Here is a 12,920-nt window from a genome sequence, read left to right on the forward strand (position 1 = left end):
CACAGGGGTGGTCTTTCAAAATAATATTGTTTACGATATTCTATCGATAGATACTGTCAAGGTTTTAATAAACCTGCTATAAATAATTACTTACCCATTTTTAGACGAACCTCTTTATAAATTTACCGCTGATATATTCATATATAATGTCAATAATAGACGAAATTACATTTTAAAATGACTATGAAGCCTACTAGATTTTAATAGATTAAAAAGAAAATTAAATGTTTTGTGTACATAGAATATGTGAATGTTTTATTATTTACAGTAACGTAATATTATCTATATATGTAAATAAAGTCAGAATTGATACTTTTTAAAACAAAATGCTGTATTATTAATAACCGAAGTTTTCGTCGTAGAGAAACGAATAGTTTACTAAATACATATTCGATTAAACGACTATTTAGTCGTTATGAAATTAGTACACCATCTTAAATTGCTGAGTGCCTTAAAGATATCGTTATTGTCGCCACGCTTGGCTCTTGGGTTGGCGATCCTCATTCATTCATTTATTTATATGTCTTCAAGATGGAGCAGATGGCTTCCACAGTACGTTGCCTTCCCGAACGGTCTTGAGCCTCGCGCTTTACTTCGCTTCACGTCATTCCAAATGCCTTCACTTCTGCAGTGATCGTCCGCCGCCAGGTTTGCTTCGGCCACGTCTTCGCTTTCCTTAAGGATTCCATTCTAGGGCTTGTCTCAGTATGTGATCAGGGTCCCTTCGGAGCGTGTGGCCTATCCAGTTCTACTTGCGGCGTTTGATCTGCTGGTCGATCGGCATCTCATCGCACTCACCGGGTTGGCGATTGTACTATGATATTATTTTACATGGAGAACTTTGCTGTCAGTAGAGTGTCTATAAAGGAATCAGGAGCATAGCCCTCTCCTTGGCTCATAGAGCGACGGAGAGCTTGCCAATAAGGCCAGAAGTCAAAGAACAAATTTCTGTACCGTAGGTACCGCTCGTAATGCACATTAATGTTTCTACTTACTTTTTTTTTAACTTAAATTAAAAATATCTTAATTTTATGTATTTAATTCACAAGAAAAGGGTTTAACCGTCTTTAAAAAGAATATTTATTCCAATTAAGCTGCTGTAAATCTCTCCAACGATTTCGTAATTTATTATTAAAGCTCACGACTCTTGGCGTCGTTCGTCTGTCGGAGTCGAATTCCACGAAATACAGTCTGAATCGCAAGACCAACTCAAAACAAGCAATTAAACTATACCCCCGCCAGATTAATTATTTGTTTGTCCAACAAACTCGGTGGAAATTATTCTGACCCTACCACGAAAACTATACTCACATATAACTCGAACGATCCAAGAATAATTTGTAAATAAAATTATTTAAAACATTAATTGACAATGATTATGATTTAAGTAAATATGTTACAGGATCTGTACTAATGTCTTCTAATGTTGCTTGATTTCTTCTTCCTCTTTTTTTACATTGACAGATGCTCACTGCAAGATATCACTTATTTACTTACCTTCCCCCAAAGATCGCTACAAAGACCTGTCTTGGGCTTCCGGCTTCCAGTGACTTCCAGCAACTTCCGACGACCCTAACTTTGTCGTCGGTTCTAGCGGGGGGTCCACCCACTATCTCTATCAACCGACTCGTTGTTGCAACTCGGGTATATATTATTTTAAACATCGATTTTATTTTGAAAATATTCTAAAAAAAAAATATGAGAAACGGTACAATGGTAAATCCCATTCAAGCCAATGTATACTATTCCGGGATTCAACTTTATATTATTGGAGTTCGAAACTTGTCGTGGTTACGCCTCTGGAAGTGTTCCTCTCGGTATTGAACAATCGGTTGGCTCTTTGGTGCACACGTTCAGCCAACTTGTTCCACCGATCTCCGCATTCCAAAATTGCTTTTAGGTAATAAAATTTCAAATTGTTCTATTTTAAACAATCATAATATTTAAAAAAAAAACTAGTAGATTTAATTTGAAATAATGATAGCAACATTCTATAGCGGATTCCGGCTTCGAAACTCATAATGTAAACATCATAGGGTCATTGCTCTATAAAATTATTTCACATAAATAGTTAAAGCCACTTATCTTCACAATAGCACCTGTGATAATCAAAAACTGAGTAACCGAGTGACATTTATAATAAACATCGCTTTTTATCAGAATCCGCACGTAAGTTAGTAATGATTTCATAGCTTACTAAAATACTAAGTGTCACATTAGACAGCTTTCAAACTACATCTGGACGGCCAATAGATATAGTCACCTTAGTTTTGCTAATAAAGAATAATAATAAAACACGTTGTAGTCCATATCGTTGGATTTTAACGAAGAAATTGCATGTATATTGTGATACGATTTACAATATATTTTAAAACTGTGATGCAGTTTTAACTTCGGTAATGCTATCGGCGATCGAGTGCAGCTATGTACAGGGTGGCTTTCCCTACGACCCCAGCGACAAACACATCTGTCCCTTAAACAATGGGATCCTACATCTGTAATATGCTAAAACACTACGCATCCATGTTCCATTACACATTAAATATAAGAAAAATTTCAACGTTCATTTGATAAGACGAAAATATAAATTCTGGACCAAACAACTGAATTAACTAAAATCATCAAGATTCTTCCCAACTGCCCAGCCAAATGTGATTCGACGGTTAAACTATATCGAAAAGAGAAAATATTTTTTCTAGTTAGGAAAATAATTTATCGCTTAGAGCAAAGACAAGATACAAAAACAACTGATACTTAAGCTAAATTGGGTCATCGATTTAAATAGATGGGGAGATCCAATTTTACACATCAGTGCTTTTCCTCTGCGGATTCTACGAAAAGATTTTTCTTGCGCGAGATGACTTTACTATTACGCAAAAGATTATTCAAATTACAAATTTAATTGCTACACTTTTATTTGTCTACGCTGTCTGCACATAAAACATATAATTTTATTCAAATCAGATACTGTAGCGACGAAATCGGAGAAATTGTTAACTTCTTTTATGCGTCAGCTAAAAATTTAAAATAATAATATTTTTAAAATCATTTTGAATTTAGAATAACGTTGTCAATAAAATATCAATATTTCGACATGATTAATAAACTCCTTATGTTACATTTCGATCATCTTGAACCAGTTTTATTAAAAACGTTGCCAACAATCAAACCATAATATTACATGTTTACGTATTTGCTCCTCGAAATCAGCCCAAATGCAATGGTAACATTGCCTACGGCGTCCGAATTTAAATCCGCGTTCGAATTTTAATTCGACCACGCATGGATGATTAAAAAAAAAAGTATTGTCGCCGTAGTGGCCAGTTAGCGATACGAAGCAGTTATGCATGAACGCCATATATGTTATTTATAAACTCTTTTTTTATGTTGAATTATATCATAATGTTTTAGCAGGTGGGCTGACGTAAGAATACATTTAAATTAAGAATCAGTTCAAGGAAGGAAACGATTGTATTCGTAATTTAAAATTAAGTGAATTTTTTTTACAAGTATTCGTTTCTTTAAATATAACAGAAGACATAGTGGTTTTCTTATTCCAAAAAAACTTCAATAGAAATTTTCCGTCTGGTTGCACCTTAAATAAGATAAAGCGAAAGTTTGTATTGAAAACTTTTAACGGATATTAAATATGGCCTAAGTCTGACCGACTTACTCTAAATTTATTCGACACTAAAAGTTTTTACTCTGCCAAAAATTTTACTAAGTATTAACTTAAAAATGATTTATTGTTTTCAATTTTTTGTTTTTACGACTATTTATGAATAGTTGCATCCTGTAAAACCTTTTAAAGTAATGGGCTTTCACTCCTGTCAAGGATCGGGACTGTAGAGCTTAGAAGAGAAAGGTTTACTATCCTAAATGAAATAAAAGTCAATTGTGTGACAGTTCCATACGGAACACTGTTACGAAATTCTCGTATTGCCAAAATTAAATGGCTATTTATACACCTGCGGGAATAATATCACGAAGAGTGCCCACAGTACCACACGAGTGAGACGTTTTCGCTACGACTATTAACTATCAAACAAATATTTATTGTCACTAATAGGCTTTGCTAAGCACCAATATCATCCCGTTTAACTTATTTGTGAGAAAAGGAGTGTCAGAGAAAAAAAAAGCAATGAATTAATTTAAAAAAAGAACAAACATGATCAAATTAAAAAACAAGTAAAAAATAGGTAATAATAAAGTAAAAATTAGGTGTAATATAGATAGTAAAATAAATAAGATTTAAGAATAAATAAATTGTAAAACAAATGTAATAAACGTAAAATTGTAGAACTCTGAAGGAAGTAGAGATAATGTATGGAAAGGAATGAAAGATATTGAGGAGGAAATTAGAGATAAGAATGAAATACATTGAAAAAAACGAAATCGTATGGGAACAAACACAAAAAAGAAAAATATTTAATGTAAATAAAGACCTGTCAAACCATGATAGCAGTTAAATGAGATAGAAAAAATAAACATGTCTCGTTGCACTATAAGCGTTACTAGAAGTTTATCGCCTGTCAACAGGTTGATTATTCTCCATTCACTTGTAACTTGTAGCAAAAGGAATCTAGCGGGACATAACATATGAAGGTTCCAGTATGACAGCTTAGAGAGGCTGATCCAACAATATATCTACTTTAGTCATATACTCGTTTTTTAGTTTAGCTGAGTGCGCTGACACATTCCAGAAGAATCTGACCATCTTCTCGATGTTCTTTTCCAAAACAGTATTTTGTTAATGTTATTCGTTATTGCAGTTGCAATGAAATCGGTGTAAAAGCTTAGTAACTTATATACATATCAAATTCTCGGATAGATTAATATAAACATTGTTTTTTACTATCTGTTCTTGCATACTTTGTGCAGCCAGAAATTATCAGCCAGTCGCTTTCAAGTAGAAAAAAATGTAACACATTTTAGAGTAATCACTTCATACAGGATGATTGTAAATAGGTGTTAAATATTTAGAGCTGCTGCTAATAATGAGGTATACATTAACCCCTTTTAAAGCTCTGACGTGTATAATTAATCACCCTCTATATTGTGACGTGGTCGTCCTCGTGGTCCTAATAAACAAGATCATTTTAAATAAAACTGCATGACAGAATTCTAACATTTATTATCTTATGCATAAACTTTACATCTAGTAAATCGAGGATTTACATAATTGAATATTACAAAAAAATAAACATTAAATAATCAGTCTTTTTGAAGATAAACGTTTCATTAAAAAACTTTCACTACATTAATAGCAGAACATATATGTAATTTTTACTTTAAAAAATTTACTTTAATAGTAAAAAATTGCAGATTATAAAATTCCAGACAAGTTATTTATAACTATAATAAATGAAAAAAAAAATGTAAATTTATACAATATTTATTTAATATTATTCATTTAAAAAGCAATGACTAGGTCGTTTTGGCATTGTACGGCAGTAGAAGACATTTTCCTATTTCATTTAAAAATGATATGAATCAGCGAAATACTTACATATTTAATCAAATATCAACAGTATAAAATCTGTTCAGATATTATTATTGCTTGAACAAGATATATTTTTAAACAAAGTGTAATATACAAAATTATAATAAATTAAAATATATCACAACCTTTAAAAAAAGAACAATTAGTTTTAGGCAGTGTACACACGAATAAATTACAAATTATTAGAGTAATGACGCCATTATTAATGTTCTATTGGTATGCTTTAAAATTTCAAAAAAAGAACTTTGAAATTTTCACGAAGTCAAAAACACGGCTAAAATTATTTATAATCAGGAATCTAAACTATAGTCGGTCTGTATTCACAATGTGTTGTAATATTGAACTGAAACTTACAGGAAAATTGTAAATACGCGGTGAATATAAAATCATTTTTGTCAATTATATATGGTACTCCATATTCAAAAGTCAATAGTTTCGTAAATAATAAATAACGTAATGATAATGTATTAATAAAAAGCGCTATAAAAATTCGGATTACTACATATCAAAATAGTATTCCAATAGAAAAAAAATTATACATATATCATAATGTTCACTTGGTACAGGGTGATTAGAAATATATCTAAGAGGTTTAAACCGATCAACCTGTATATACATACATTCAAAATATGTTACTTTCGGTAAAGATTATTCAATTGAATCATTCATTAGAAGTTTAACCTCTAAATGTACATTTAGACTATAAAGCAAATTGATTCGGTTTCACCGAAACATGACAACATATATGTGAAAAATAATAACATTAAAACTGAGCTTTTGAACGAGATTTTAACATATTCGAAAGCATTTAGAAGTTCTTGGATATATCATCATCATTAGCCGTAGAAGTCTACAGCTGGACATAGGTCTAAGTAGGTAGGTAGGTTGTATAATGTGGTCTCCACTCTAGAACCTCAAAAACTTTACGTCCATCTGTTCTGCTTTGTGATCTACCCACTTTCACTTGCCAATTTGCTAGGCTATGTCGATAATTTTCTTTCGTCTACGGACCTCAAGCGTAGTCCTGTCCAAGGCTTGTTAAGCAACTTTGAATTTGATATAACTTATATATAATCTGCACGTAAGAATTACACAGTTTTGTAATACAAAATCTCAATACTTTAATTTGAAAAATTATACACAATGGATAGTTTGACTATGAATCGGACCTCTCCTTTTAAAATTTGAAAATAACTCAAAAAATCATCATTGATTAAACAATTCACTTATTTTCAAGTGTACTTTAGACCATAAAGTAAGGATTAATTACAGATTATAAATTATTTGAGAAAGAGTGAGATAAAAGATCGACTGTAAACATTTTAAACTAAACAGATTATCTTTGATCATTTGAGCTAATGATTTGCGAGAATTATAATAAAAATGTCTATCCGGGCTGTAATTGGAGATAAATGTAAATAATTAAATTGATTAGATACAAACATAATTTCAACTATTTTGAGCTGCGATGTCACGTGGCTACCTGTGATGCGGTATTCGGCAGGTTTCTGTAAAAATTATATTAATGTTATTAACAATTATAAAATATCAGATAATTGTACAGGACAGTTTGAAATAGGTGCATTTGCTATCAATTAATGTGATTTAATTTTACAGTCAATGTTTTTAATACTAGATTGTTGGTTATTGAAGTAAAAGTTTGAATAGGGTGAATGAATAGTTTATTTTATATTATAGCATGGTACACGATATCAAAAATCAATGGTTTTAGAAATAATAAATAACGTAATGATACTAATGATACTACACATTAATGTTGGCAGTAGCAGTTTGTACTAGCAGAAGGTGGTTGGGCTGTCAAATTGCAATAGAAAAAATAAATTAATGTGATATATTTCAGAGCGATCACTTTATACAGGATGATTGGAAGTAGGTGTAATAGGGTGAATAAAGGGCATATTTGCTGGCAAATGATGAAGCTTACACTATATCAAAGGAAACAGTAAAATAGTACATACTTCTCGGAACACTTTTCAAAGTAGTTGTCCGCGAAACACAGTCGCTCTCTTCTGATTCGGATCTCATTTGAAAGCTGGTCTCTGTAAACATGAGAAAAAATTTAAGACGCTTAAAATCTTCTTTATAGTCTGCATTGACTATATTAACGAGAGATATTCTCATATGTTATTTGACTGTGTTTAAAGCCTGTAGTGCAACCGAAACCGCTGTACCTTTCAAGAGAGAAGTTCTCTTCTTTTTCTTTTGGCACTCCTCCCGACTCGCTTTTTGATAGCGGCGGTATAACATACCTGATGGGAACAGTCACATTTTTTCTGCAGTTTTGCAATAAAGTAGTGGAAGATATAATAAAACGTAACAAAACAAAACTATAAAAATGGTACAGGCGAAAATAACTGTAAAATGTATAATAAGGAAAAATTTGAACTGTACTGTACAGTATAATTTTTTTTATACAATGAAAAATTGAATAAAGAAAATTATAAAAACGAAAAATTAAAAATGTAATCGGATGTGAAAATATGCAGCGAGAGAGATGAAAATAACGTGAAGAACGAAAAAGAAAAATATGAAAGAAGTTGTAAAGGATAAGAGAAAAAAAAGTGAATGAAAATAAATATTAATAAATATATGTCCCAAAAATAAGATTGGGAACGAGTATAACAAAATTAAAAAAAAAAAAAAACATCAGTTTCGGTGTCGCTGTAATACAAGTATGTACACACACATATATGATATATATCTTATCTGTTTAAATTTATGGTTTTAACTCATAACAAGTATGTTTACTAAAGTAGTAAAAACTTCTGTATTATAATCATGGCAGGCCTCCTCGAAAGAACGTAATGGTCCTGCGCTGACTTTGACTATGTCGTCGATCTAAGTAAGTGACCTATGCACTCTTCCAGATTGTACTATCCTTTTTGTCCTCCTGTTTCACCAGGAGATCCCACTGCAAGTCAATTTCCTGACACCCTGTTATTTATGGGGGATATACCATAATTTCCACACTTGATAGACGGGTTTTTGATTCTAGTGTGGTATTATGGTACGCAGACGCTGATGCCATACACTGGAAAGTTGTTTATGGGCGGCAATCCTATATAATAAACGCCCGGAGTGTGAATTTTATATAAGAGATCTAGTCCCTTTCCTCTATGCTTGGCAATTTTATTACGTCAGTAAAAATAGATGTGCTTGGACCTCTAATGATTGGTAATGATTTGTTCTGTAATACAAAGGATATTGTAAAAGTGACCACAAAAAATATCATCTAATTTACTATCGGATCTTTTGGCATTCTCAAGTGGTCACCGTAAATGGTCGTAAATTTTCATAATATGAACAAACATACTCACCGCTATCATATCTCTTGCTGTTACCAGGTATATGTATTCTATTTGGTATCTCCTGGTTATCGACGTGCCCGAATGTACGAAAACCGATTGCAAACTGTGCGTAAGGGCTGATCTCGTACAGTTCTGAAAATTTCATTCACTCATTCATTCATTCATGAGTGTAATTTTATTAATTTTTTTTTTAAAGTTTTACCAAGATAATATATATGCCCATGATTTATATTAATATGAGTTGTAGTTTGAAAAGAAGGCATTAAAAATTGCATAACCTCTCTATTTCTCTTCTAACGAAATTTCTTATCTTAGCTGAACTCTAATTGGCAAAGTAAATATTCCTATCAAATTTCAAGATTCTAACGCTTATAGTTGCAGAGATACCGTGATGAGTCAGTACATACATGAAAATTATACAGGGTGATTTGTTATAAGTGCCTTAAAAAGGTTGATTGTATAACTCATTTGCTGTAAATTAATTTATAGTTATCAATGGCTATTGATATTATAAATATAAAAAAAAACTATATCAGAATTCTGTTCATTGAATATTATAATTAATTATTGTTTACTATCTGTCTTTGCAGACCATTGAGGAACACAAACTGTACTATCATTATTTTAGATCAAGAACGCCCACTGCTGGGTATTGGCATCCCACATAAATTTTAAATACTGGCTGGGACCTTGTGGATGGGCGTACAATCTACAACATATACAAACACTAGAAAATTATACAAACCATGCTTATTATCGGTGGTAAGATGAACCGGCGTACTATAGACTCTATTGTTAACGTCATTAGGTACACTTTGCGGTGTGTTTGCTGTCACGTTGCTACGCTCTGACTTGCACTCTGCCGTTAATGAATTTCGGTATTCGGTCAGTCTATGATGACTGAAAAAGATAAATATATTTTATTAATGTGTAGTTCGTTTGATTTATCATTTTAACCTATTAATGCCTACTTTAGGATATAGGCCTTTCCCAAAAATCACCTCGGTGATCGATCTTGGTCATTTGATTAATTAAAATTATTTATAAAATAAATTAAATTCTTTAGTAATAATTATTGTAATACTATTAATTTAATTTAATTCAATTTTGAGTTTTTACAATTTTTAGTTTCAGGACTCTTATACTTTTATTATATTATCTCTTTTAGCATTTTCTATATTTTCTTTATTTTAATTAAAAAATTATTATCTTGTCCTTATTGTGTGGTAGATATCCTATACCTTTCTGATTTTTTTCATAAAAATATATGACTGTTTTCCTATCATATCTTCCTTCACAGATTACTATTAAAATAGGGAGTGTAAAGTCATGATAACATTTACAAATAAAACATTCAATACGTCCAATATTAGTTCAGTATAGACCCCCCCTTTATACTTCAAATAATATCGGTAGGAAGCAGTCTACATCCAGATTCTAGTCTAAAATTATCTGTCCAGGTCTAATGATCGTCTTATGCTGTAAATCCCGCTCCCTGGTCTCCACTTTCAGGGATCCCATCAAAATACGAATATAAATTTTAATTTCTTAAAGTTGAGATATAATAGGCCAATGTCTGCGAATATAATATTAAATAAATAAAGAAAAAGATAACATGTTAAGCGGTACTTACTTATGTCTCTTAACTAAGATATAGACGCATGCTAGCGAGCAAATCGTAAGCAAAATCGAACTGCATATTATAACCAGCATGTTCAGATCGATGTAATCGGACGGAGGTCCAATTGACTCTGAAAAGATAAAATAAAATTAGAATTCATACAATTATTTTACTTAGAAAGAAATGCTTTTAACAGAGTATAAGATGGTCTCATATAAATTGGCTTCATAGTTAATTACACTATTATGAAGGCATATTCTTATAATGGTTTCTTTAATAGTCGTGCGGTAAGTAAAAAAACGAATAAAAATTTTTATTTTCATCTTTTGTTTTATCCGGCATCCACGACATTGTTAATTGACAGTTCTTTTTTGTAAATATATTGAACCTTTTTCCTATGATGGATTTGCAAATTAATTTAACATATATATCTTTTGGTTTTATTAATATAACCCCCACAGTACCCATCTCGTATCACCAAGGTGCCTATGCCTTAAGATCCCTGGCGACATCAAAAGTTTGCTGGGATATCTAGAAGAGTTGGGTAGGATTGAGTATGGCTAATCCAGACCCAAATTAAAGGCAATGCTGCTTGGTTGTGGAAACCAGCCCGCAGAGACAATACAAAAGCTAAGTAAGAAAAGGACTAATATATAGCTACTTCCGCTATGTAACAGTAGTCGTGCAATAAAGTGCACCGCCCCCCAGTCCGCTGATAACAGGCTTATTGCACGACTAAAGCTGCAGAAGTAGCTATTTATATATATATAGATATTTAAGACAAAAGCTAGTATACCTCAAGAAATGTAGTTGTAAAAGTTATTTTCTAAAACTATAACATTACAACGTAATTGTTTATGAATTTGGTTAAGTGTTTTATTACTTTTTTTTAATTTTTCATTCCCCGAACGCCGGTAGACAGAGACATTGTTGAATTACATACTTATTTTTCAAACACAAACTTTCATTTGTTGTGTATATTACTTATAAAATCCAAAGTTTCTTTATTATCCTAAGCACGTAGCGTACACAGGATGTTTGAAAATAAGTGAATAAGCTAAAACATCTTTTTGTTAATGAGCTAAACATTTTCCTTCTTTATTAAAATTCAATTTATCTTTATTCAAGTAGACACTTAAATGCACTTTTGAATCATGATTATTTTAACATTATAAGAAATCACCGGCTCGGAATAGTGATATGTCGTGAAGAGCCGGCCAGACAATCAACAGCTGCTTTTTTATATGAAACTTAATAATACATTAGTGTACATTATACAGTGTATATTATAATATCAATCATAAATGAATCAGCAAAACATGTTACACTCATTTCGATCAACTAAAAACTCTTAAATGATATTTTAAGTAAATACTACTAAGAAGCCACTTCAAAGCTTTTACATATATTTCCAATCATATAATCTAAATGTTTAACATAATTGCTTTCCTTTCCATGCCTATAAAACATTTTATAAATATATATTTACTCGCTTCACTGCCTTGTTTACATCTCTATTTAATTCCAGTTGTATTTTACACACATATATTGATCATAAAATTGGTAAAAGATGTTACTAAACAAACATTTTCAGCAAGCAGTTTCAAAGAGAATGGAACAATGGAAAAACCTAGATTAATTGAAGTCAAAATGTATGGAATGAATTATTTGAAATTTAAAAAAAGGTCATTACCTCCTAAAACTGTAGTTGTAGCGTAAGTGTAAAGAGAGGTCGAGATTCCGGCTGCGTTTTCTGCTATGATCCGGATTTGATACCATTGTGCGGGCTGCAGGCTACCAATAACGAATGTATTTGGCTGGTTCAGTATAGACGCAGCAATGTAGTGGTTCCACGTGTGGTCTAGTTGTGGCTAAATAAAAAAAAAACACAATTTACCAAATAACTGCGTTAATATGCGCTATCTAGTCAAACAGGATTATACAGGGTGATTTATTATAAGTGTAAAAGCTGCTATTTAAACGGTGGAATATATAGCTCAGTTATCAGAAAAAACTATACAGCTTTAACAAATATTTTCAAACATTATGTATAAAGTGATCACTTTGAAATATGCTACAGTAATTTATTTTTTATAGGATTGCGACAGGTCAGTAACTTTTAGCAGTATAAAGTGTTCTTGGAGATTAAAGGGCGAGCTCAGCAGATAGACTAGAATAGGTGTCTAGAAAATTAGGTAAACATCCAACTCCTCCCTGACAAGTTAACTCGACGGACATAGGATGACAATTGCTTTAGTTGTAAGATAGGATCCGAACGAATCGGTTCTTGCCAGGTTTCAAGCTTAGAGTCAAAGGAAATATCTCTATTACAAAAAAGGGAAGCTCTCTATTAGAAATAGACTATTAAAATCGGCCCATAATAATTAATAATAATTTTACGACTATTTTATGATGTTATTTTTTTAAAAAAAATTATTGTATTTAACCTTTTTACAAATATAATAGC

The 12,920-nt window shown here is 31.6% G+C and overlaps 1 protein-coding gene across 1 annotated transcript in view; it reads right to left on the bottom strand.

Moving 5' to 3' along the window:
* Positions 1–6,982: 6,982 nt before the first annotated feature.
* The window catches only part of LOC137924489 (cell adhesion molecule Dscam2-like), a 45,430-nt gene continuing 39,492 nt past the window's right edge, over positions 6,983–12,920 (bottom strand). The window contains exons 28-33 of the mRNA XM_068767874.1: positions 12,147–12,324; positions 10,466–10,583; positions 9,578–9,732; positions 8,842–8,964; positions 7,483–7,563; positions 6,983–7,011 (exon numbers count right to left, since the gene is read on the bottom strand). Of these exons, the coding sequence (XP_068623975.1) occupies positions 6,983–7,011; positions 7,483–7,563; positions 8,842–8,964; positions 9,578–9,732; positions 10,466–10,583; positions 12,147–12,324 (684 nt within the window). The remainder of the gene's footprint in view (positions 7,012–7,482; positions 7,564–8,841; positions 8,965–9,577; positions 9,733–10,465; positions 10,584–12,146; positions 12,325–12,920) is intronic.

Source organism: Battus philenor, unplaced genomic scaffold (genome assembly GCF_028537555.1).
Source record: "Battus philenor isolate CCGP_79_NKW_IND1 unplaced genomic scaffold, ilBatPhil1.0.hap1 SCAF_24, whole genome shotgun sequence".
Taxonomy (NCBI): Eukaryota; Metazoa; Arthropoda; class Insecta; order Lepidoptera; family Papilionidae; genus Battus; species Battus philenor.